The sequence below is a fragment of the Heterocephalus glaber genome, unplaced genomic scaffold, assembly GCF_053883595.1.
Source record: "Heterocephalus glaber isolate CG9 unplaced genomic scaffold, H.glaber_assembly_v1.0 deba00001610, whole genome shotgun sequence".
In the NCBI taxonomy this organism is placed as follows: Eukaryota; Metazoa; Chordata; class Mammalia; order Rodentia; family Bathyergidae; genus Heterocephalus; species Heterocephalus glaber.
Genome location: NW_028258381.1, coordinates 13,526,209 through 13,552,103, shown reverse-complemented (window position 1 = coordinate 13,552,103; position 25,895 = coordinate 13,526,209). Strand labels below are relative to the sequence as shown.

The 25,895-nt window shown below is 58.6% G+C and overlaps 1 protein-coding gene across 8 annotated transcripts in view; it reads right to left on the bottom strand.

Moving 5' to 3' along the window:
* The window catches only part of Tns3 (tensin 3), a 151,569-nt gene that overhangs the window by 23,631 nt on the left and 102,043 nt on the right, over positions 1 to 25,895 (bottom strand). For all 8 annotated transcript variants that reach the window (XM_004839880.4, XM_021254255.2, XM_087196100.1 and 5 more), the window contains 4 exons: positions 23,479 to 24,720; positions 15,620 to 15,789; positions 14,826 to 14,940; positions 14,444 to 14,527 (listed from right to left, as the gene is read on the bottom strand). In XM_004839880.4, the coding sequence (XP_004839937.2) occupies positions 14,444 to 14,527; positions 14,826 to 14,940; positions 15,620 to 15,789; positions 23,479 to 24,720 (1,611 nt within the window). The remainder of the gene's footprint in view (positions 1 to 14,443; positions 14,528 to 14,825; positions 14,941 to 15,619; positions 15,790 to 23,478; positions 24,721 to 25,895) is intronic.

Sequence of the window (25,895 nt, the reverse complement as noted above, 5' to 3'; positions counted from 1 at the left end):
GCTGTCCACCACCCATCTGCAGAGCTTTCTCGCCCTGCAAAGCCAAAACCTGCCCCCAGGAAACGACCTTCCAGCCCCTGGCAGTTCACACTGTGCTTTGGGTCTCCGCAAATCCTGCCCTTCTCCTGGCACGGTGCCCCCAGGCCCGGCCACACAGCTGTGTGTGGCAGCTTCCTCCCTCCTGAGATTGAACCCTGTTCCTATGACAGGGACCTCCGAGGACACCAGGTGGCTTCCCCTGAGGACACCTGGGATCAGCTACACCTTCCAGTCTTCTTCCTTTGGCCTGTGTGAGTGGAACAGGAAGTGGCCTCCATGATGAAGACACTGCCCCTGGGTGTGGAACTGGCCCTGGCAGCCGGGCTTCGATGAGGGTGGGCAGAGGGACCCTGGGGAAAAGAAAGCAGCACAAATGCCTCGGGGACCCTGCCTGTGCTGAGCACAGACCCCCAAACCAGAAGGAGTGTTCTCCAGCATCCACCTCTGTCACTCCAGGGACCACGGGGCTGACGCTGGCGATGTAGCCCAGTCCCCTGAGCAGCTCTGTCCCCAGGCCAGAAGCCTCAGCGCCTTCTGTCTTGGGGCTGAATTCCAGAGAAGCTGCTTTCCTCCAGAAGCAGGACAGGCGACACAGGCTGACCCTGGCCACGCCCTCTAAGGAGAGGCCCTTGTAGCCCAGCCTAGCTCCTGCAGTGAGGCACCCTGAGGTTTGAATCTCCTGCCCTCAGCGTGCGGGCGCAGGAAGCGCCTGGCTCCTCAGAAGTCCCTGGCTGTGATGGGGAAGCCATAGGTGCTGTGCTGCGGGAGGGCTGAAGGTACTCGAGGAAGGCATCTCAGACCAGCTTCATGCCCCAAAACCCCGGGCACCTGGGGTCTGCACCTCCTCACGCCCAGCCCTCGGGTGCCTGGACCTGGGGCTCACAGGTCCTCTGCAGCTCCAGAAGCCTGCACGCAGCTTCCTAGAAAACACAGATGCCCCTTGGCCAGGTCCCCAGAGCACAGTGGCACCTCTGCTAGCTCCTCCCCACCACACTCCACTGCAGGGCAACCAAGGCCGCTTCAGCAGGGTCCTTGCTGAGCAGACCCAGACACACTCATCTTTCTTCGGGAAAGTTCCTAAGTGATCAGTGCCTCACTAATAATCACTACCTGCCTAGTACCGGAAAGATCACCTGCCCCCAGAACTACTCAAAAGACACATGCATCACTTGCTGCCCCTGGAGGGACACCCACACGCAGTCCGAGGGCCGGATCTGAACACGGTTCTTGGCTTTCCTCCCACTCTTCAGCAAAGCCTTCCTCCTGCCACTGAGTCCTAGTGCCCAAGTCTTGGGGTCTCAGCCAAGCGGGCTCCGACCCAGTCCACAGGGTGGGTGCTGACATGGTGTACTTCCTCCTCTGTGGGTCCTGGGGTGACGTCATGGTTGGGTTTCTCCCGAGGCCTCGATCCCCGTGTCCTCGTGTGGCCACCTTCTATGTGTGTGGTGTCCAAATTCCTCCTCTTATAGGGACACATCTAACCCAACCCCCTCTGTGAAGTCCCAGAGGAGCCTGGAACTTGGTCATTCCTGAGGCGCAGTTGGGGCACAGGTCTGGGGAGAGGTGGCCCAGTGGGTGGCAGAGCAATGACCAGACCACACCAGGGCGGCTGGGTAACTGTGACCCCGGGCAGAGGACTCGCCGAGCACGTGTGAGGCCCTGGGTCTCATCCAAGTTACACGGGGGACCCAGCACCCAGCAAATTCTCCAAAGCCGGGCACAAGGACCGAGAAAGAAGGCAGGCATTATGCCCAAGATGGACAGCGGCTTCCCAGGCCCCTGCCCAACATGTGGAGAGCAGTGACTCTCACCAGGCTGGGCAGACTTCAGGGGCCAGCGATGCCAGGAAGTCTGTGACCCGGGCCGGAGCCCCAGGAGGAGGGGAGCAGCTCCCCAGCCCCTCCCTCCCGTCCACTCCAGCCCCAGGCTTAGCGGCACTGGGGAGGCCCAGAGCCGGGCATCAGCTCCCCCAGCCTGGCAGCTGACGTGTTTGGCCTTCCCAGTCCTGTCTCCCGCCCCAGGGTCTCCAGCCCAGCCCCGAGCTGACTGCCACCGTCTCCACTTCGGCCCTTGACTTCCTGTGCCTCCCTGTCCTCGGCCCGGCGTTATTTCCCTTGCACATGGCGCCTGGCCAAGGCCGAACAGGTATCCCGACCCCCAGGATGCTGCTGCCTTGGGGCTCTGTGGTGCTGCCCACTACCCGAGATAGCAGGTCCAAACCTCCCCACTGTGAGCCCACCGGCACCTCTGGACCAGCAGCAGCCCAAGTGGTGGGCATTGGCTGGGCTCCCGGAGGGGCTCTAGCGTGCTAAGCTGCCACATGAATAAGGTTCCTCACTCAGCATCCTACGGCTCCGCCCAGGCCCCTCTAAAGGCGGGAGGGGGTGCGAGGCCGGGACAAGGCCTGCAGGACCCCGACGTCCAGCAGCTCCTGCTCCGTGTGACCCATCCCACAGGCGCTGAGCTCCAGAGATACCTGGGTGCTTTGAGGCAGCCCAGCCCCGGGTGATGAAAGCCAGCATAAACACCTCCTGGTCCACAGCCCCCAGCAGTCTGACCAGCAGTTCCGGGCAGCTAACCCCTGGGGACACCTCCAGCCCATCCACCTCTTTGACGATCACCATACATCTCAGATGGGAGATTTCGGCTGAAAGACAACCCAGGTGTCCCAGCCCAGCACCAGGGACATCGCGCAGCTACACTGGGGAGGAGGGCAGCAATCAGCAGTGAAACGGAAATTCAAAGGCCCTCTCCAGGAATGGAAAGGAGAAGGCGGAGGGAGAGGAGCTGGGTAGGGGAAGGGTCTGCTAAAGTCTAGCTGAGATCAGCACCAAAGGCAAGGCCGTGGCTCAGCATTCGAAGTAGTCAGTGAGCGTTTACTGGCAGGCGAGGGTCGAGCCAGAGGTACTGGGGGCCCCAGAGTCCAGGCAGCCCGCTGGAGGAGGAGGACCGGGCCCCTGCAGCCAGGGTCCTGAGGTCTGGGCTGACATTCTCAGCCTCACCACCAGGTCTCCTGGTACCGTCCCTCCCTTACAGGTCGCTAAGGTGTGGTTTGCCTGTCGGTACACGTGTCTCTCGCGGTTCAAACGACACTCAAAACCAAGAGGCCAGAGAGAGACCCAGTGGCAGTGACTTCCATACACGTGAAAATACTCTTCCGGAGGAAGAGAGGATAAGGGCCGTCAGAGAGGAGGGCAATGGGCCGAGTCACCGGCATACCAACAGGAACGGCTGAAGGAAACGCAGCAACAGGAAAGGGGAACACAGCAAGGGCACCAGGACGGCAAGCGTGCCTCTGTCCTCTGTCCAGGAGTCCCTCAGTCCCTTCTGACGGTTAAGGCAAAAGCCCACCACCGCCACAGGAACACGGTATAAACACACGGACCACTTCCATGAGCAGGGATTGCAATAAGGTGTCTGCACTTCATTCTGACCCCTGTGGATGGCGTAAGTTCCGTTCGAGCACCGTGGGCCTGGTGGTGCCGAGAGCAACCTCAGAGGAGCTTCTGGGGGTCCGCTCAGTGCCACCTGCGACATCCCGAGAGCTCACCGGCAGCTCCTGAGCCCCCTTGGTCCTCGGTGGCAGTGGCTGCTCAGGGCCTTTACCACATGTATTCTGACTCAATTTATCAAGCTCCACCCAGACACAAGAAAATGTTGTTTTTCTTGGAACTGAAAGAAATGGGTGGATGAAATGAGGGAAGTCTGGTACCTCAAAGACAGGGTCCTGCTATGCCCAGGCCTGGGCTTCCTGGTCAGGTATCTATCATGTCTAAATGCCTCTCATGGGTAAGCTTTGAAATAATTCCCTGTTAAGAAAAAGCAGCACCATTTCCGGCTCCCTTACTGCCACCACATTGCTGCCGACTGGACCTCCCCCAGCCCAAGTGACACCCAGGGCCGTGGGGCCGGCAGCCACATGTGAGCACCCGTTCCCCTGGCCCCATCTCAACCCCCGGCCCTGTGCCACTGCTGTTATGGTTACTAACATTTGACAATACTGGACAATGCACCCAGGGCCTCTGCACTGAGCTACCTACATCCCCAGCTCCGTTTGTTTCTGGTACCGGGGATCGAACTCGGGTCCTTGTGCTTGCACAGCAGGGGGCGAAACCACTGAGCTAAATCCCTGGGCCCCCAGCTCTATTTTTAAATTATTTCTTAAAATTTTGAGACAGGGTCTTGCTAAGTCACGAAGTTGGCCCACGTGGGTCTCGAAGTTGTCGTCCTCCTGCCTCAGCCTCCCAAAGGTTGTTTTTTAATACATGGAGGGGGAGAGGGATAAGAAGGGAGAGAAGAGGACAGCAGTGAACAAACTGTCCTCGCCGCGTCCAGGCTTCCCCAGGACTTGGAGTGATCGGCACTGCCAGACTCATGAACCTCAGCGAACACCAACAGCTTTCCAGTCACAGCCTCCTCAGAACAACCGAGGAACCCTGGTGCAATAACCCTATCTGTGGCCCTCCTCGCAGACAAGAGCTGCAAGGAGAAAGCACCCGCTTCTCTGGGCCAGGATGTGTTCGGCCACCTGCAGGTGCCGAGCGACTGAGCGATCTCCAAGTGCGAATTCTTGCTCCTCTCTGGACCTCGGGGGAGCAGAGTGAAAGGCACACATGGGTGACCGCAGCAGGCTGGGCAGGAACACGACTTCTGTCGAGGCAGAGGGAGCCAGGGTCTTTCATTTCCCTGCCAAGCAGCTGGCTCCTAAAGGATCGCTGCACACGTGGAGCTCATGCAGAGCGGCGCAGCTGTATGAAAATCGCATCACAGGAGCCGTCCCTGTCCCTGCCCCTGCGGGGAGTCTGCCCCTGTGAGGGACGCTCGCAGGACGTCCAGGCTGGGGAGAGGGCCGCCCCTGTGCCCTGCGACGGTCCCTGCCAGCACGGGAGTTGTGGGTTTTCTGCTCCTCTTGCCTGCCGTCTGGCACAGACGGGGCTGCGGCCACACGCAGGGGAGGAGGCCACGGGGTCCCCACCCTGCAACACTCAGAGCCCTGACACTCCGGCCGCAGCTCCGAGGCAGCCCTGCCAGCCGGGAGGGCAGGTGAGAAGCCGCTAACAGGACCCGCGCAGGTTGCTTGGCCACTCAGCAGCACGCCCCTCGGAGGCGCCCCACACAGGGGGACCATGGTCCTCTCACTTTACAGCCGCGTCCGCCCCCAGGCGGACTGAACTCAGCCTCCCTGGGAGCCAGGAAGGGCTCAGGCCTGGGAGCTGGCCCTGGCAGCGGGTGGGAGGGGAGGGGAGGGACGCCGATGGCAGGAAGAGTGTGTGCCGGCTCCGGAAAAGCCCCCATCTGTAGCCCAGGCTTGGTTCCGAACCGACAAAGTGGCCGTCCGGCAGGAGAAGCCCTCCGGGCTGGGCTGCGATCGCCTCCCAGAGCCGGACCGGGCCAGTCCCGTCCAGACGGACCTGGGCCCCAGCCCTCCCCTCCCCGACCCGGATCGGGTTGCAGCATATGGGGGCTGAGGCGGGGGAGCCCCGAGCCCCGCTTACCTGGGCGCGGGCGGCTCACGGAGGGCGCCGGCTGCTCTGTCCAGGGCCCCTCCGACGAGCTCAGTCCCGCCCCACCCTCCCCGGCGGGCTCTGGGTTCCGGCGGCCGCGTCCCCGGGGAGCCGGGAGGCGGGGCGGCCACCTCCAGAGAGGCCCATTCAGAGGGCGGCGGGAAGAATCCCGGGATTGTCGCTGCGGGCGGGCAGGCGGCCCAGTCGGCCCAGTCGGCCCAGCCTCACCCCTCCTCCCCGGCTCCGCCTTCCCTCGAAGCCCCGCGGCCCGCAGCCTCGGCCTCGGTAGGGCCCGGGTCCTTGTCACGGCGACAGCAGCAGGAAGGCGCCCGGGACGGGCCTCTGCGGGCCCCAGGCCGAGGGGGCGCGCGCCCCTCTCCTGCCCTCCGGCCCCTGGCCCGCAGCGCACCTATGCCCAGTCCCTGAAAGCTCCACCTCTAAGACCTCACGACCTCAGCCTGTGGGCTGCAGGCAGGGCCCCACCCTGCGTCCCTTTTTTCCTCCTCTGTCAGGCCAACCTTGGGTCACAAGCCAGCTGATGAGCTCCTACACATTCTGCAGAGCCCATTGCAAATGACCTCACTTTTTTTTACAGGGTTTGGGGTCCTCTCTCCCAGTCCAGTGAAACCAAGTGCTCCGTTCCTGAGGCCCGAGGTCTGACACAGGGGTCTCAAGCTCTGGCCTCGGGTACACGGTGCATCCTGAGGCGGCAGAGGGCGCACCCAGCCCGCTGCGTCTCATGGGTCCCGAAAGTCCACTCATTCTTCAAATCCTACACTACGTCAGCTCCAGGTTGCTCTCCCTGAAGAGCAGTCCCACACTCTCCCTGGGACACCTCCTTCCCCGCCCAGCAGTGGTCTCTGCCCACTTTATTTTATTTTATTTTCTATGATACAGAGGACGGGCCTTCCCACGGAGCTACATCTGCAGCCCCTTTTTAATTTTTTATTTTGAGACAAGGTGTCACTAAATCGCTAAATTGCCCAGGCTGAGATCAAACTTGGAGACCCTCCTGTCTCACCCTCCCAGAGTGCTGGGACATCAGGATGCAGGACCACACTGGCGGGCCACTGCCTCTAGGTTGTCACCAGGAGCTCTGCACGTGCACGCTGAGCCTCGACCTGCCCAGCCAGCCAGCCTGTGGGGCTCTCAGCAGCCTCCCCAGAAAAGACTCTCCCAGGCCCGGGCCATGTGTCCAAGGCATGGCCAGGAAGACCCCAGCCCTGCTCTGGTGCTGTGCTTCCTCCCGCTTGTTTATATGACTGTGGGGAGGGGTCCTGCGAAGGCCTCGGAAATGCCTGACCCCACAAGGAGCAGACCAGGGGACGGATGGGCTGGAGGGACCAGCCTTGTTGGGCAGCCTTGTTGGGTGGAGGGCCAGGGACCCAAGGCCCAGGAAGGGCGGCTGGGCCCACGGATGCCAGGCGGGCAGGGTGGAGCAAAGCCCAGGAAGGAGAGGGAGAAGGAGGGGGAGGAAAGGAGGAGAAAGAGGAGGGTGCCTTGGCAGGACATCTCAAAGTAAAGAAATAAAGGGCCGGGGCTCTGAGCTGCACACAGGCAGCCCAATACCCCCCTCGTCCAGCCAAGCAAAATGATCATTTATGCTGAGACAGGGGATTAAAACCAAGGTTAACAAAACCCCCAGTCCTCCAACACCGCTGCCTAGGGCCTCAGCCACACGGGGTCATGCACCCCGGAAAGACCAACTTCTCCCCAGAGCCACGTGAGATCCAGGGGCACCAGACTCAGGTGCCCGGATGCCGGGGCGGGTCCCAGAGCACCAGAAATGCTTGTTTCTTCTGAACACAGGGATTCTCACTCCGCCGCCTTTGCTTTGCTCTGAGCTGCCCACCTGCCCCTCGGCTACATACGCAGACCTACAAGTCCATGGCTCGAAGAGGTGTTCACACTGGGCATGTGCCTGAAATCCCACCGCTCTGGTGGGCTGAGGCAGGGAGGACCATGACCCCAGCATGGGCACCTCAGGAACTTAGCAAGACCTTGTCTCAAAATACAAATAGAGGGGATGGGGACGTGGCTTGGGGGGGTCGGGTCCAGTCCCCAGCACTGCTCAGGACACAGGAGCAGCCATCCCCAAACATAACCTGGAGTGTGGGCACGCACCACACACGCAGGAGGAGCTGTGGGTCCCTCACACACACGATGCCAGGTTCCACAAGGCACAGGGTGCCTCAGGGCATCGTGGACCCCCACAAGCACTGAGGGATGACTGTACCCCAAAAGTGACAGGATTGAGACAAAGACGGGTGCTTCTTTTCCCAGTCAGAGTGCTCAGGCCAGCGCCTCCCTCTCGGGAGGAGGCACCTATCCGGGGGCTCCGTGGGCGACACCCCAAGGCTCTGCCCTGGCAGGTCCCAGCCAGTGGGACACGCTGAGGGGCAAGCTGAACGTTTGGGTCCCTGGGTCTCTCGCTGGCCCAGGACACACTGCCCTTCTTTACAGCTCCTGCTCCCAAAGCCTGTGTCCTGCGCCTCCGGGCACAGGGCCAGCACTGCCACCTTCAGGGGCCACAGCAGCAGCCGGTGCCCCAGAGATGGTTCAGAGCTTCTGACAGCCCAAGCCTGGCTGGCAGCGCCGTGGGGCACAGGGGGACAGGGATGGCCTTGAGGGCCGGGCTTGGGGACACCCAGGCAGCAGTGAGAAGCCTCCCATGGGGACTCCTGACCAGAGTCCACATGGGCTCCACGCGCATCCCCAAGGCCACTCCGCCCAGAGGCTCCCTCCTACCTGGGCTCTGCCTGTCCGCACACAGGCAGTGGTGATGGCTTCCGGCTCCCCAGGCCACAGTGTGGGGGGCTCTAGACTGTGTGACACCCCAAGGCCAGGAGCACCATAGCCGCAGGCTGGGAAAGAGCAGCCTCAGATGCTAAAGGACCCGGGCTCCCCAAGCGCTGCCACCAGGAACAGCACTGAAGGCCAAATCCCGAGCCAGACCTGCGGCGTTGATAATGAGGCAGCCGAAACCCACCCACACGTCTCACCCTGCACCCCCAAGCCACGCACCCTGCGCGCTGCCTTCCTGCTGAAGTCTAAGGACATTGCGTGACGCGGGCAGGACAGCAGAGGGCACGGCCGTGCCTCCAAGCCCAGGGCCTCGCCCAGGGAACCTCAGAGATAAGAGCCCGCTCCTGCCTGCTGGCGGCTCCTCTGGCTGACTTCCGCTGACATTCCGGCAGGGCTCACTGACGGGCTGGGAGGGAGCTGGACACAGACTCCGACAGGCCCAGAGCAGGCCGGTCAGGACACCTCCGGTGCCTCAGCGAGGCCACTCAGGGTGAGGTCGCCACAGCAAGCCAGGGCCTGGTCTCTGAGCTTCCTTCCCCACAGCAAATCCGAGTTCGATCCCAGTGGGCTCCCAGGACACTGCAGCAGGCCAGCAGCCCCCTTGGACCTGCAGGGCCCCAGGCCCAACATCTGCTTCCCACCCCTCACAACAGTGCCCTTCCTCCACCCCACTCTCCAACCCGGGAATCTGCTGGTCCTCGTGCCTTACTTGGGACCACTGTTACTGGGGATTAAACCCCAGGCCTTTGCCCTGAGCTATGCCTCTCAGATGGAAGGAAAAAAAACAGGCAGGCAGGAGCCGAGGTAAATCCTAATTTTTACATTCTACTTTTTTGACAAACTGCGGCCTCAGGACACAAACTCAGGTCAAATCCCAAGGGCCTGGAAGACCTCAAGGCTGCAAATGTGCTCCTTCTGCGGGACCCATCCTCAGCCAGCGCTGGCCACGCACCCTGCAACACACGCTAGTTGCCCCCAACTCCTGGGGCAGCCACAGGCTCGCCAACTTCCACCACAGACCAGGATTTGCAAGGAAGAGGCACACAGAGGTTTCATAGGCAGAATTTAGAACTGTGTACTCAAAGAGACCAGGTGTGAGGGCCTGCAAAGGGAGGGAGTTGGATTTCCCCAGCCCCACTGTGAGGACCACCTCAGAGCCTACCTGGTGAGACCTCCAGCCCTTTGCAACCTATTTTTAAAATTTTGAGACAGGCTCTGGTTGAGTCACTAAGCCCAAGCTGGGCCTAAACTTTCGATCCTCCTGCCTCAGCCTCCCAGAGTGGTAGGACTGGTCCACATTCTTTGGCACAAACCAGAAGGCAAAGTGCATCAGGGGTGTGCACACACATGTATGTTCCTATGCACATGTACATGCATGTGCACCAGGCAGCTGCTATGCATGTTTCTCAGGATCAGTGAGCTCCTGCGCATCCAGACTCCACTAATGTCAAAGTTCACAGCAGCGCACGGTTTTATCCCACCACACACTTCCCTTTCTAAGTCCATGAAAATTCAGAAGAAAAAGGAGTCAGGTACCAGAAGGGAAGGGAAACACTTGTATAATCTGACAAGTGCTGAAGGATGCCAACTTTTGAAAACAAAAATAAAGCCTTGCTTCGAAATCATCTCTGTCTCCCTCTCTCCTTCCATCTCATGCACAAATCCCAGCACTTGGGAGGCTGAGGCAGGAGGATCACCACACATTCCAGACCAGCCTGGGCTACACAATGAGTTCAAAGCCAGCCTGAACTACATAGTGAGAGCTTTTCTCAAACCACAAAACCAGTCAAAAGTAGCACTACAAACCGTGACCCCACCTGGGGCCCTGATGCGACCTCAGTGTTCGCAATCCCATGACGCCCCATGAAATTGACCTGGGCCCTCCCGGGCCTTGGGGACCCCAGACCCAGAGAGGAGACATCAAGTGTGATGGGAACATGCCCTGCCCTGCCGAGACCCTGCACTCCTCCCCAGAGCAAAACGGAAGTCGCAGAACACAAAGGGCTTCTCCTGCAGTGTAGGAACACTCGCTGTCGGTCCCTCTGGTGAAGCGGAGCCGTCCGGCATTTCCTCACCGCCAGGAGCGAAGCTGTCACACCGACCTGGCCAAGATGCCCGGGAACACCTCACTCTAAACTGCTTCATTTTATATGATGTGAACTTTACCTCCACTCCAAAAAAAAAAAAAAAAGCAGCTATTTTGGAACAATTTGGAAGCTGAAGCAGCAGAAATGTTAGCCTTTTGTCATGAAACATTTTCTCACCTGTTTTTTTTTTTTTTTTTACTTATTTTGAAAACTTTAGATGTGAAACAAAAGAATTACGTATTTCTTAAACTTTGTGATTTCCTCGATCTTGCTTACGTGAAGGCAAAGGAGAGAAAATTATAAAAATTGAGATGAAATGACTCCTTGACTGAAGTCCTTAAAATGCTTTCACTTCTGAGAAAAGCATTCCCCTTGGGGCTGGCAGGGGGACTGGGGCTGTGAAGGGCTCTGTCCGAGCACGCACATCCCGGGTGCGGTGAAGTTTAAAGTATTCTTTGAATTATTACAGTAAGAGACGCATCACCAGGGATCCCCTCCCGCTTCCAGCACACGCATCTCCTCATCCTCGCCACTCCCTGCGGCAGCTCCGGGGCCCTTGCGCCTGAGGGTGTCCAGTTGCGCTGTCCTGGCTGCCTCGATGTCCTGAGTCGATTCAAATGTTTCCTTTCGTGTCATTTTAACTTCACGGAAGAGCCAGGAGCCACACAGCACCCCATCTGGAGAGTAAAGTGGTCAGGACACAGCATCGAGATGGCCACACGCGCTCTGAGGGGACGTCGCCCATCGTCGCTGTCCCTGGTGAGGCTTCCCGAGCCCAGCGGGCCCGAGCCAGGCCCCACGGTCCACCCCAGAGCCAAGCGGTGGAGCACGCCCAGCTGCAGTGGGGAGGCCTGAGTGGCACCCACACTCACCCCCAGCAGGTAGCCAGGCCCAGACAGGGGCACAGGTGTGCAACCACTGCTGCTCCTCATGCCTGATTAGGCCTTGGGAGGCTGAGGCAGGAGGGCCACCAGGAGCTCAAGGCCAGCCTGAACTACGCAGTGAGAAAAACAAGATTCTACTGTTCTGGGCGACAGGGAGGCTTGGGTCCAGAGGAGGGGACAGAGGCCACATCTGTCAGCACTGTGCTGTGAAAACTGTCACCCTGGAAGAGCTCCAGCTCCCCGGTGACTTCGCCTAGCTCACAGAGTCCCTCCCGCCCGGTAGGTGGCCCAGGTACTGCAGGGCTGGCATCTGTCCCCTTCCCCCTGAGTGTCTAGGATTCAAAACTGCTTCTCTCATCCACTGAGCTATTAATAAATCGGGAGGACGCTTCAGTTTGCTTTGTTTGCTCTGTCTGTTTATTTGAAGGCCGCATGTTTCCGGGACTGCAGGGTGCCAGGTGCCTGTGAAGGGGACCCTGGGCCCTAGAGCTCTGTGGTCCTCAGCTGGAGGACCCAGGGGCGCAGAAGCCTCAAGGTGTTGGCTGCTCTCAGGGTCACCTGTGCGGGACCCAGGCACCCAACCCCACATCAGCCAACGTCCTTGGAACTGTCTCCCTGCCGGACCTCAGCCCCAACCCAACTCCCACTTCTTCTGTCTCTGTGGAAACCACTCCAGTCCACACTGCTGTGCTGGCCACACGGCGCCTCTGCACACAGCAGACACAGGGATGGTGGGCACATATCTGAGCCGTCATCGGCCCGGCCCCACTCCAGGACCAGGGCAGCTCCTCGGACAACTTCCAGGCCACATTCTGGGTGGGAGAGCTCAGAACAAAGACTCCGCAGAGCCCCATGCAGCCAGCTCAGGAAGTCCCCGCGTCTCAGCGTGGCTGCTCTGGCGTGAGCAGTCACCTGGTCTTTTTGGAGCTTCTTTCCACACAAGCAAACCCATGTTTCCATCTCATGAGCTCCTGGAGACGCAGACCCACAGGGACCCGTGCTGTTGTCTGCTTTATACCTGTAGAAAGGCGGCTTCCTGCTCCTCCCTGTTCTCCATGGGACATTTGCTAATCCTCACTCCCAGGATTTTTAGGCACACTGTACATATTCTCACTGCACTTAAGTTTAAAAGATGCTCAAAGGGGTCATGCAACTTGTGCAGGCTTGCAGAGGACCCGGCGGCCTCACTCCAAACCCCCAACCCCCATGACACTAAAGGCCCCAGTGCTGTACCGGTCAATTTTCCTTCTGTTTCTGGTCAATTTTCCTTCTGTTTCCTTCCTGTTAGTATGACAGATTCAACAGACAGATTTTCAAATGTTGACCCAGCCTTGTGCCCTAGAATAAACTCCGCTGGGCCCTGCTGCAGGATCTCTCTTCATACTGTGGATCCCATTGCTTATATCTGAGAATGAGCTCCTTGTCTGTCCCCGAGGGATACCGGTCTGTTATTTTCTTCTTTCTTGGGTGCGAGGACAGAGCCCAGAGGCCAACGCGTGCTTGCAGTGTGCTGTTAGGCCCCGAGTTCTCTGTTTCCGGGCATCTGTGTCTGTTTTTGGTATCAGGGTGATGCTAACCTCCTAACATGAATTAAGACGTGCTCCTTTCCATTTCTGGAAGGGATTGTGTCACATTAATGTGAGTTCTTTAAATGTCTGGTGGAATTTTCCAGGGGAACCAGCTGGGCCTGGAGATCCGGGAAACTCGTTAATCGTGACACAGGGTCCCCAGACCCAAAGCCCCGGGCACCTCCATTCCCTGACCCCGAGCATTCTCACACTTGCTTCACACACATCCAGGACTTTTTAGCTGTACTTTCTGGAAGAGACGGGGAAGAGTAAGCCAAAGAAATATGGAAAAGAAAGGCTACTCTGCCCTCCAGGAAGCCAGACCCCTCTCCAGAGTGCCGCATGCCAGGGGGTTCATCTCCTGGCTCTTGGCAGTGCTGGGATGGCGCCCCTGTGGGGCATGCTAGGCCAGGTCTCCCTGTGAGCCACACTGCTGCATGAGGGGCTACACGGTGGCATTTCAATCAGGGACACGACTACCTGCGTCCGTGACGGTGGCCCCACAAGCTTATGCTGACCTCAGTCACTGGGCATGCACGCGACGAGGCTTGTACAGCACAACACCTAAGACACACTCCTCACACGAGATCCTGTCACCAGCCGACGTCAGACGGCTACGTCACGCACGTGTGGGTGTGCGAGCCCCTGGATAGCAAACACACTGAAGGGCACACGGGTGGCCATGCGGGTGTGAGGCACCAGGACACGGCAGGAATCCACACTACTCCACAAGGAAAGCTCAACAACCTCACAGAGAAGAGCGGCAACATTCCGTGCATTTTTTCTTATCTTAAATTTCAGCCCCACCCGCAGCTGCATTGCTAAACACTGGATAAAAGGAGAGGCACTGGCCCCCCCTCAAACAACAAAGGAAAGTTCAAGAGCAAGTGGGCAGCTCAGGCCCAAGCAGGACACGGAGCCAGTGTCCTGGGCCAACCGCTCCTGGCAGGGGCTGGATGGAGGTACAACTCAGAGGAAATCTCTGGAAATCCCAGGAAATGCACCTAACAGCCATGAACCGGGTCCCTCAGGCAGGTCCCCTCACTGGGACAGACAAGCAGCCGTGGAGGACTAAAAGCAGAGAGAAGGGCGATTTTGAAAACACATGCAGGGCTCTAGGCGACATCTTCTCTCCCGCCTGCCTGGGCTTGGCCTCGACCACGCGGCATGGGTAGGTGTCTGGGCCTCACCACGGTGTCACATGGACAAGAACCAAGCCCTGCGGGTAGGGGCAGCTAGTGCATGGGGCGGAGAACTCACTCTCTGCCAGGAGTTGCTCCGCCCTGCCCGCCTGGCACTGACGCCCCGGGGACAAAGCACCTGTGATGAGGCTCCAGGGGCGCAGGATGCCTGAAGCAACTCAAGGTCCCAGGACCCCACCCCTCCACTGCATTCACAGCCTCCATCCAGCGTCTTGCCGTAGACCCATCCTACCCGGGGACTCGAGATGCAGCCCGAAGGGAAATCTGTCTGCAGAAGAGCGCGGCTCCATGGGACTGGCAGACAGCAAGTGGAGACCGCACTGCCTCCTCCGAGCCACGCAGGGCCTTTCTTACCGTGTCCACCTCTGGGTGCACCAGCTGGGCTGCTCATCGGGGCCTCAGGCGGGCTGAACGCAGGGTAGTAGGGCGGGGTCTTCACTGGAAAAGAGCACAGCACGGCTGTCACTTTCCTCCTGGCAGTGGCAAGCTCACACGGCTAGTTGTGTGTGTCCACCTAGCCCCCAAATGGGATGAACCCTGGGCCCCCCACGGAGCTACATGCCCAGCCCTTTTTCATTTTTTAGTTTCAGCTAGGGTCTTGCTAAGTCACTAAGTTCCCTAGGAGGGGCCCCAGCTTGGGATCCTCCTGTCTCAGCCTCCCGGAGTGCTGGGATGACAGGTGTGCACCCCCACGCCTGGCTCAGCATGCCCCCGCGAAGTTAGACTTCTTTCTTACCGTACGGAGTCTCTGGAGAGACAGGAAAGGCTGGCGTCGAACACACTGGCTCCTTGTTATTGAGCACCCTGCCATCGATCCCGTGGAGGTCTGAGGGGTACGCGGGGATCACCCTCTGAAAAGCACGGGTGGATGGAAGGAGTCAGGGACTCCCCCACTCAGCTGCACCCCAGGATGCTCCAGGGAGCTGGGAGCCCATCTGGAAGTGGGGACCACCAGCCCCTGCTCTTCCAGCCAGGAACTGCAAAGAGCTTTACCGTCAACAGCCAAGGAAGGGAGAGGCCGCTGGGCCGGCTGTCAGCACCAGGCTAACAGGGTGGGGCTCAGGAGTGTGAAACCTGTGGTTTGCTCACAAATACGGAACATCACACGAGTCGCATGCACAGCACCCCAAACACCAGCAGCAGCTTTGTCTGTGAGCTACAGCCCCAAGGGACCCGACCTTCCCGTCTAGGCTCCAACTTCTCCCATTTGTGGAGAGGGGAGGGGAGGGGAAGTAAAAGGGACCAAGATGGGATGCGGGTGTACACACGCGCACCCGTGAGGACTGCGTACCAATAAGCAAAGAGGAAACAAAAATCCTAAGTTGACCTCTCGAGGCACGGAGCCTGCTAACCCCACTCCGCTGCGGGAAGCCGGGAGCCCAGTACACAGGAGCCCCGTCTGTGGCCTCCTCACCCCCAGGTCCCATGTGACCTGGCTGGAGGATGCTGCGTGTCCTCCCGGTCCCTCCCACTTCCGGGCCTGCTTGACCCCTGCCTCTCGCAGCCCCGGGGGCTCCACGCTGCACCCACCTCCTTGGTGTCCCCGGGAGAGGGGAAAGGTTCCCGGCTTGGGGCTGAATCCACGCTGGCCTTCGCCCAGGCACACTTGGAGAAGGGCAGCTGAGCCCCGGAGTCGTTGTCATACTGTCCCAGGCTCATCTTCCGGAGCCTTCCACCCAGGGGCTCGTCGCCAGAGGGGCCTGTGTGAGAGACAGGTGTGGGCTGCAGGGTGAGGAGACCCTGGATTAAAACCCCCGCTGTGAAGAGGATGTGGTGGTGAATGCCGGCAATTCCGCAACTCCGGGAGGCTGAGGTGGGCAGATCTCAAGTTAGAGCCCAGCTTGGGCAAGTAAGTGAGACCTCATCTCTAAATAAAAGATTTTAAAAGTGCTGGGTTCAAAGCCTAGTTACATATACACACCCCTAGTGTGAAATTCCTCCAAGGCAGGCTGCACCTCATCACTAGTGGGCTGTGCCCAGAGCCTGGGCAGAAGGTGGCCCACGTGGACAGCTTAAACCCTACCCAGGAGGACCGGGGGTCAGAACACAAGTCCAAGCGGAGGCGATGAACACTCAGTGTCCTGAACAGTGCAAGTGCTTATTCCTGAATCCGGCACCACGGTCCCTGCTCATGTTGGGGATCCTGGCTGGAGTCCATTACTTCTTAAAAAGCTCTTTTAACTGGGGAGCTGGGGAGGCCTGTAGCGAGCTATTAAATGCTTCAAATTGGGATGCACCCTAGAGGCTGAAGCAGGAGGATCTTGAGTTCCAGCCCAGCCAGGGCAGCTCAGCGACTTAGCAAGACCCTGACTCAAAATAAAAAACAGAAGAGGACTGGGGTGCAGTCCAGTTCGAAGAGCCTGGGTTCAATCCCAGGACCACAAAATAAAAGGACAAAAGGACGCTGTAGTCTGGAGACTCGAGCCCAACTCCCACCTCCCCTGCAGCGAGCTCTAAGTGAGGGTCACAGGGCCGTTGCTGCGGGGCCAGGTCTACAGTGACACAGCGCGACGTCCCAGGGCGGCAAGGTCTGACCACTGACCCGGCAGTGTGCGGCTCACTCTGAGGGACGGTGCTTACTGCTGAGGCCAGGCCGCCTGCAGGGACACAGCCTGGCCGTGGCGTCCTTCACCGAGGGCCCGCACGGGGCTGCAGCCCCAACCTGCTTCTCTCCTCCCCACCCAGACCCAAGCCGCTCTGCCAAAGGATTCCTGCGCCCCGGGAGGAGCTGGGTCTTGGGGGGCTCCAGTCTCAGTCTGCACAGCCAGGCCCTCCTGGGATCCAGGCCGGCGCCGAGGCCGGGCTTCCTGTTCTGGGATGGCTGCTTGGTGCCACTAGGCTGAGTGACATCCGTCCAGCTCCCTCCCATCCCAGGGCAGGGGTCAGGGTTCAGCACAAGGCCAGCATGTGGCCACCTGAGCCTGGGGCCACCCGCAGAAGGTTCTGCCGCCGCTCACTGAGCATGCTGTCTCGGCTGCAGCAAGGCTGACGCATCACAGCCAGGTTTGGGGGACTCCAGGCAGACGTCAAGTTCGAAACCCAGCAACACCCAAAGAGGAGCAGCTTCGGCCACCAAGGGTGAGAGGTTACAGGTCTACGGGTCTCCTCTGTCTGGGGAAGACGTCAAACTACAGGGGCAGGGAGCCCTGGGCCAACGTGCAGGTGTGCGATTTCACCTGGACACAGAACATCAGAAACTCCCGTGTGAGCCTGGACGGTGCTCCATCCCCACACTCGACGCTTGGCTCCATCCTTCCACATTTCCACTAATAATCCCATTTTCATTCTCCAACGCTAGAAGACCTCGAGAAAGGCTACACGTGGGCACAGCAAAGCGTCTACTGTATGGAGTGCTCTGCTTCCAACTCCCAATGCTTCCCTGATTGTGTACCAGCGTGCACTGCTGTTCACACTCACAGACCCTGCGTGTGACAACTGAGTTTGGAGTTCGCTGCGCAGGCACCGCACCTCTCCCGGAAGTGTGCAGTGGGGATCCGGGCAGGTCCATGGCTCCAAGGCACTGGCTCCCGGACCCGGAAACAGCTGGGACACAAAGCGCAGTCCCCGACCGACCAGGACATCCCACAACTCTGCCGCAGGGGTCACAGGGACACCCAGGGGATCCAAGCCGCAGCCTCCAGAAATGGCTCCTGTTCCTGAGGAGTACCCCTCCCCTGTGCCTGCTGCACACCTGCATCCAGCTCACTTCCCAGACAGGAAAAGACACCGGAGACCCCCCTGCCCCGGTGGTGACAATGTGCAGGAAGCGCAGCCTCTTCGGTGACTGCCACCTGCAGTCCCTTCCAGGGATGCCAATGGGGACGACCCTATGCCGGCTGTGCACAGGATGAGGCCACTGGGCTGCGGGCACCCTCAGCAATGCCACCAGTGCCACAGTGGGGAGGGCAGGGCAGGACATCCTCGGGCTCCTTGTCTGGGGACCCTGGGAGGGGACACTAGGCCCATGGAGACCTGGAGAACCAGTACCCAGGCCCAGACAGAGCTAAGAGCTCACGGGCAGGACCGAGGTCGGCATTGCGAGGGGAAGTGTGAGAGGGACTTGTTCGGGGACACGCTCCCTGAGCCAGAAACTGTCGGGCTCCTAACACACTGAAGTCCTGTTCTGGGAGCTGATCGGGCCATTTGGATGTTTTGAGCACAGGTGGACGCCGGCTCCCAGGCCCTGAGGTCTGGGGAGGCAGGAAGAGGAAGGAAGTGAGGTAGGAACAAGCACTGAGCAGCCCATGGCGACACTGTCACCAGATCCTTTCCACTGCAGTTAACACGGCCCACTCGCACTGTGAACTAAAGTCTGCATCACAGGGAAGGACAGACCATTGACTGCCCCTACATCCTGGGCAGACCCAAGTTCTGGTCCATCCGAACTGCCCAGGGAAACCTTCCAGCCTCCCCGAGCCGTGGGCTGGCCCCTAGGTGACTGGGACACAGCCACAGAATCACACCCGTGGCTCTGGAAGGAGCTGTCCACTGGGATCTCCAGTGGTTCCAGCAGCTGGGTCTCGCCCCGCCCCGCCGCTTCCCCAGAAGTCCAGACCTAGGGCAGGAGCCTCACGTAGGGTCAGCGTGGCATAAGTCCCCAGCGCTTCTGACTCCCAGGCCCCGCCACACTAATTCCCTCTGCCACCCTCTGAAGCAGCTCTGGAGTCCTCTTTTCTGAGAATCTTTACGAGACTTGATCAAAAGTATGGTGAACGCTGCCGCCACCTGCCATCCAGTGGAAAGCAGGCTTGTAAAAACATGACGCTGTGTCCTCATGACCTTATTCACCAGGTCTGCACTGTGAGGCTCCTGGCTCCTCCACAAAGTCAAAATGACCATGATAGGTGAATATTCTACATCGATTCAGAACATGAGGCAGCCAGGACAGCACAACTAACGGCACTGAGGAAAGAGGACTCCAGAGCTGCTGTGGAAAGTGGCAAGAGGGGAGGGGCATGCTCAGAGGGGTGAATGATAATGCGCCTCCCATGTGTCTCACTGTGTTTACTGACCACACCCTGCAAGTTCATGGTTAGATACTTAGGCCAACATGCCCGGAACAGCACTGTGTGTAAACGGGGCCTGTGGCCATGCCTGCATGACGAATACTGACCAGGCAGGGCAGCCAGTGCCAGCCCAGGCCCTGTCAGCATGCAGATGCGGCCGATGGAGTGGAATAAAATATTCTGACAGCATGAAGCCCTTGGGGTGCAGAGAAGCAGAGGCAGCTCTGCCATCCATGCAGCCAGTCACAGGCTGTCACCTGGGTGTCGGGGGTCCCATCTCCCCACCCAGAGGCTGTGGAACCCACCCATGTGCAGGCTGGAGAAGGCCAAGGAGTCCCGGGGAGAGGTGAGCAGTGGCCCCTCAGGGAATGGCACTTGGTGGGAACTGATGTCGCCCAGCCAACCCCCGAACCTCTCGTCACTTTGCAAGGGTATAACACTGCGCACCTGGTCCTGGGGCGGAGAGGGCGCCCTGCTGTCCTGGGCTGAACTCTCCTCAGGCGCACCCAGCAGAGCTACCCGGATCTTCCTGCGGGGGGATGGGGGCTGCACTGTCTCCTGTGCCTGCCCCTCCTTCCTCAGTATCCAGCATGCACCACACGCCAGGAGACAGGCGAGAGTCATGGTGCTGCCCCAGAGAGGTTTGCTGGTTGGTGGAAGAAGGGAGTGTATTGCGTTGAGGGTACTGATACGGGGTGCAGGGTCAGACGGGTGGGGCTCAGTCACAAGTCCTGGAGGGATGGAAGGTGGCTGGGGCAGCGCAAGTGCTCAGACCAGCAACTCCTATGGCATCGCCATGACCATCACCACCACCATCACCATATTGTATTGATCAGTTTCCCGTCACTGCAGCAAATACCTAAGACAGCCAACTTACAAAGAAAAGACATTTCTTTAGGCTCACGGTTTCAGAGGTTTCAGGCCCTGATCATCCTATTCCTCTGGTCCAGCAACCAAGCGCTCATCTTGGTGGCAGGGTGTAGCAGAGCAAAACATGCCCACCATGGCCACGGGGCAAAAGAGAGAGGAGGAAGAATGGACAGGGATCCCAACATGGGTACACCCATTAAATGACCTAAATGACACACCTACACTGACTGACTGATTTCCTCCTAGTCCCCACCTCTTAAAGGTTCTACTACCTTCCAATAGCACCTTCCTGGCAAGCAAGCCACATGGACTTTTGGCAAGGGGACACTTGGATGGAAACTACTGGAATCTTCACCACCATCATCTCAAGTATGCATCACCTTCCTGATTGTCACATCACCACCATCATAACCACCATCAGAGCATCAGCATCACCATGTCCCTCACCCTCACCACCACCATCATTGGAGTCATGAGAGCCATCCCCAACACCACCATAGCCAGGATCATCGCCATCTGCACCACGATCACATCCTCATGAAATCGCCCAGACCCCATCATCCAGCTCCATCGCCACCACCACTGCCATCAGCACCAGCAGCCCCTGCAGCACCAGTCTTATCACTTTGCGGCATGAAACATCCTCGGGAAAGGCTCAGCCTTTAACTTCCATCTCAGGCCCATGGTGAAATGCCGATGCCCGCAGAGCTGGAGAGACATCAACACCCTCAGCAGTCCTCAGGGGAAGACTGGGCAGCACAATTCCCGAGTCGCTACCACAGTGGGGCCTCTGTTGTATTCGGGACACTATTTGCAGAGACAGATTTGACTAACTTCAGAGTGCTGAGGCCATGCCTTCATCTACAGCCAGAATCAAGACAGCTGAGCAGCAGTCAGCTTCCAGGGCCGACAGAGAAGGCAGGCCAGGGGCTCGCAGAGAACACACCGCTCTGGGAACTGCACAAGACTCAGGTGGGCGTGGCTGGGCCCTGCTGTGCTGTCAAGGGGACTGGGACCTGGTGGGGCTCATGCAATGGTGATGTACTGATGTCCCAGGTCCTGGAGCTGACAGCCACATGTGCAGGACCCCAGCTCTGCAGCCCTCACCTCCACAGAGACAGACAGAACGGACATGGAGCTGGGAACCTGAAGAGTACAGGGTTTTTACGCCCCACCCTCTGAAGATGTACCAGGGTCTGGAAACCAGTTGGTTCGCCACCACACTTTTAAGGGCTTTCCTGCTAGTGTCTAGGGATTTTTGTTTGCAGTTGCTCATCAACCTAGCCTTTTCTAATTGAGACATAAACACAGGTACTGAAATGTCAATTTTAAAATCAAGAGGGTTCTAGCATTCTCTCTACCTGCCAGAGTAGAACACTCCCAGCCCAGCTGCAGGGGGTTACGGATGTAAAGCTTCTGATGATTTCTGGCGATACAAGGTGTCCCGGAGGGAGAGCTAATGGCTGGCTGAGCACAGCGTCTTCACAACCTGGCCTTCTTACACTAACGTAGTCCCAGCCTCAGGGCTCACCCCATCGTCCTGCTGGGTGTGTACCTAAAACAAGAGGCCCATCCCAGAAGATGGCACCAGCTGGAGAAGGACATGGCTCTGCCCCGTCCCCAACACCAATGTTCCTCTGCTATTGCTGCTCTGCAACAGGCTTCCTACAAGAAGGTCACTGTCAAACTTCAAGATCACAGAAGACTGACATCTAGCTTGCTTATACCTTACTTATCTGCTATCCCTGCAAGTCTAAAGGTAGGAAAAGAATTGACAAATGTCCCAAAGCACCTGTCGAACATAAACAGACTAATAAACACTTACAATTTCTACAACCTCTGACCAAATGTGCACTGGATTTTGCTAGCTGTTGTTGAAATATGAAAGCTCTTTACTTGCAAAATCATAATTATTTCATAATAAAACTAAAGGGGTCTAAGGTTAAAATCTTAGTTATCAAAGTGATGAGTTTATCAAGTAATTTTAAAATGGGAACGTGAGGGTGGAAAATATGAGGTGATGTCCTGACATCCCAGACTTCATAGCAGGAACGGGCCAGGGATGTAGCTCAGTGGTGCCCGCTCCTGCCTCACAAGCACAAGGCCCTGAGTTCAATCCCTGGTACAAAAAAAAAGAAAGATGCTTATAGCAGGAATAAGGAATCCTTGTCGACTGAATTCAGTCCACCAGAGAACACAGTAACCATCCAGGGCCATGGCACCAGGGAGATCTGGTCCCGAAGTCCCTTCTTTTCCCCAGGACACTCAGATGCTTGCAAACCCCTCTAATCTCAGGAGAGACTCCAATCCCAGAGAAGACACTGCTGACTTTAATTTTTCCAAGCAATTTCTTTTAAGAAGTTGTGCTGAGGTAAGCCAGGTCCAATAATGCACATAGTTTTCTTCCCATGTGAAGCCTTTTCTTAAACCCAGAATTTCCTGAATATAATGGATTAAATGAGTGAATAAATGTTTTAACCTGGACTGAGCGCTTGCTGACTGCCACTCTGCTGGTGGGCGTGCTTGGTACACGGCTGAATTGCAGTCTGAGAACCTACTCCAGGGAGACGCCACCAGCTGCCTCTGTCTCTCTCTCTCTCTCTCTCTCTCAGGTGTTTGATATACACAGCCTGCAGTGGTGGGGCATGGCACTTGGGAGGCAGGTTGGCTTGACTGACTTTAAGATCCACATGGGTTATCGTGGAGCACACTGCTGGTTGTGTCTGGGTGGGTTATGGAGCTGTAGCCTTGGGGTCTATATCTAGTCCCTCTCCCCTTCCTGTCTGGGCCTGTTCCCTGCTCTGCTATCTGCCTGCCATGAACTAAGCATCTTTGATCCTTTACACCCTTCCGCCATTATGTTCCTTCCTCAGAGCCAGCCGATCATGGACTGAATCCCCTGATACCGTGAGCCACATTAAACCCATTCAAGCTGTGGGTGTTGGTTGTTGTGTCCAACAATGCGAATGCTGCCTGACACATCAGGGAAGCTGAAATGACCTGCTGTTCACCCACTGATGACTCCAGTACTTGAAGGTGACTTGGCCAGTCAGCTCCACGCTCTCCATCATTAGTACCTGATACAGGGCTTCCTTTTCACAGATGGCACTAGCAGAAATTCACAGAAACTCAGTCCTTTGGCCCAGCTTGGTCCCTGAGACCCTCCGACTGCTGACTCCCCTCCTAGGCCCAGGTGACCCAGCTGTCCAGGACCTCCGGCCTTTGTGGCTGCTGGCCCCTTAAGCATATGAGTGACCTGATCCCAGCGTGGGATGAGAAGGTCCTGCTCCAGCCCTGTCTCCCTGCAGCCAACCGGCCCCTCCTGCTCCAGGGGTGGACACAGGCAGCCCCACACCTGGCCGATCACCCCTGCAGTGCCTGGTTGGCAGCCTTGGTTCTCAAACTTGAGATCCTGCTGCCTCAGCCTCCCAAACAGCTAGGATTACAAATGCTCACCACCCTCTCATTCACCACCCTCTCATCACAGATGAGCACCCCCTGAACACCGCTCACCTGGATTCCTGGAGGGGCTCCTGCTGGGGCTCTCCATGGGGCCGGGCAGCCTGCTGCTGGCCCGAAGGCCACCTCCCGTGCTGTCAGGACACGAGGAGACATTGGCCGGGCCTCCCAGGCAGTTCATGTGGGTGGGGAGGGGCTCGAAGGTGGGGTCCAGCTCCAGGATCAGCCTGTTGAGCTGCTCGATAGACTGGTCGATGTCCAGCGTGGGGGAGCCGGGGGCAGGGCCTGAACTGGGCTCCTCGCCGGCTCCATTCAGCACCTTCTGGTCTGAAAGCCTGGGCTGGAAGGCTCTGCCGGGGCAGGGCTGTTGGGCATCAGGTGCGTCTGCCCCATGGCCAATGCCCCGCTGCACGGCCACTCTGCTGCTGGCCCCTCGGGCGGGGGTGACCGGGAGCCGAGGCGGGGCCTGCACCAGGCCAGATCCGTCGGCCAGGTCATGGCTACCCAGCCTGGCGTCCCTGTCAGGCACAAAGCTGTACTGCTGGGCAGCCACCATCTGCTGCTGCTGCACCCAGCTCTGGGTTGGGTAGCCGCTCTGCCCGTAGGCTGGCATGGGCATGGGCGCCGATGGCTTCCTCAGCACCGGCTGCAGCTGCTTGTGCTCCCGGCCACCCGCAAACGTCCGCTCCCGCTCATAGAGGGCGTCCACACCAAGGCCCAGGCTGGGGGGCCCATCCTCCCCAACCGGGCAGCTGAAGGCGTCGGACAACAGAGAGTGCTGGCTGCTCTGGTGGCAGGCGAAGGGGCCCAGGTGGGCGGACGGCTGCCCCTCCAACGAGGACAGGGTGCCCAGGCTGTCCGTGCTGTGTGGGTCCAGGTGTGGCATCTCGTCGTCCAGGATGTCCGTCTCCCGGTCCTTCGGGGCAGCGTCGCCGTTCACATGCACTTGCGCAGGCACCACGTGGCGCGTCCCCCCAAACTTGCTGTGCACGTCCGTCATGTCCTTGAAGCCACCCCCTGCGTCCTCCAGGCCAAAGCCACTGAGCAGCTGGTCCAACTCGGCCTTCTCCTGCGGGCTCAAGCCCCTGGGCGGCCCCGGGGCCAGCCGCTCCTCAGTCTTATCTGTCCTGGCGGAGGCGGTAGAGTGGCCCGAGTCGCTGCTGACCGACAAGGTGTGGTCGCTGTGGTCCGGGCTGCCAGTGGCCGGCAGGGCCTGGGGGCTGCAGGGGTCAGGGGAGCTCTTCTTCCGCACCTTGGCATAGAGGCTGCCGTCTACCGGGCCTTGTGTGTGCAGCACTGCAGGGAGAGGAGACAGATATGGTGAGCAGGCGAGGAAAGGGAGGGCCACCCCTCACATGGGTGCCCGAACGCGCCACACACACACACACACACACACACACACACACACACACACACACACGGGCACTCGAGACACAGTTTACAGTAAACAGCCACAGCTGGGCATGGCAGTGCATGCCTGTGATCCCAGCACTGGGGAGGCTGAGGCAGGAGCATGGTGGTGAGTTCGAGGCCACCCTGGGCTCCAGAGTGAGTTGAAGGCCAGTCTGAACTACAAAGTGAGACCTTGGCTCAAAAAACCAAGCAGGAGACCAGGGATGTAGCTCAGTGGTGCCACTGCCTACCTCACAAGCCAAGGTCCTGAGTTTGATCCCAGTACCAAAAAAAAAAAAAAAACCCAAGCGGGGACAAAGAGCAGACAGCATCCCAGAGTTCCAGTGCAAAGGCGTTCAAAGATGCACACCTCAGCAGGTGCTGGAATCATTTCTAGTTTCCTATGCAAACCCGGCTCCTCTCCATTGGCCCCGTCTCGCCGGGGGCTCCTGGTCAGTGGGGTTCCTGTCTGGTGGAGCCAACTTGGCTCACAGATCCCCAGCAGTCCTCGGTGGCTGAAGCCAAGTGTTAGTAAACTGACTAAGCAGTGCCTCCATGATTCCAACAGGCTCGAGGAGCACAAAGACAACGAGTATCCCACAGACGGCCTGGACAGAGGCGTAGCGTCATCTCTAGGCCACCAACGGCACAGGTCCTGGCTGCGGGTCGAGGGCAGGAGAGTTTCTGCAGCGAGTACTAAACGTGCCAAGTCGCAAAGCTGGCAAGTGTTGAGGTGTGACTCCCCACAAACCCAGTGTCTTCTCTGCTCAAACCTCAGTATGCAACTTGGCGAGAAGGGACCCTGGGCTTCCCGGGCAGTCCCACATCTCTGGGCCACTGAGGCACCTGTTCAGCACCAAGACTGCCCAGCCCTCGAGCAGCTGCGATGTCAGGAAGAGGGAAATCAGGCCTGTGGTGTGGGCAGGAGGAGTGGATTCCTGCAATGCTATTGTATATTTATTTGTTTTGTTTTGTTTTTTTTCTTTCTGGTACCAGGGATCGAATTTGGGACCTTGTGCTTGCAAGGCAGGTGGTGGAACCACTAAGCTAAATCCCCCGCCCTGTTTTGGTTTTTTTGA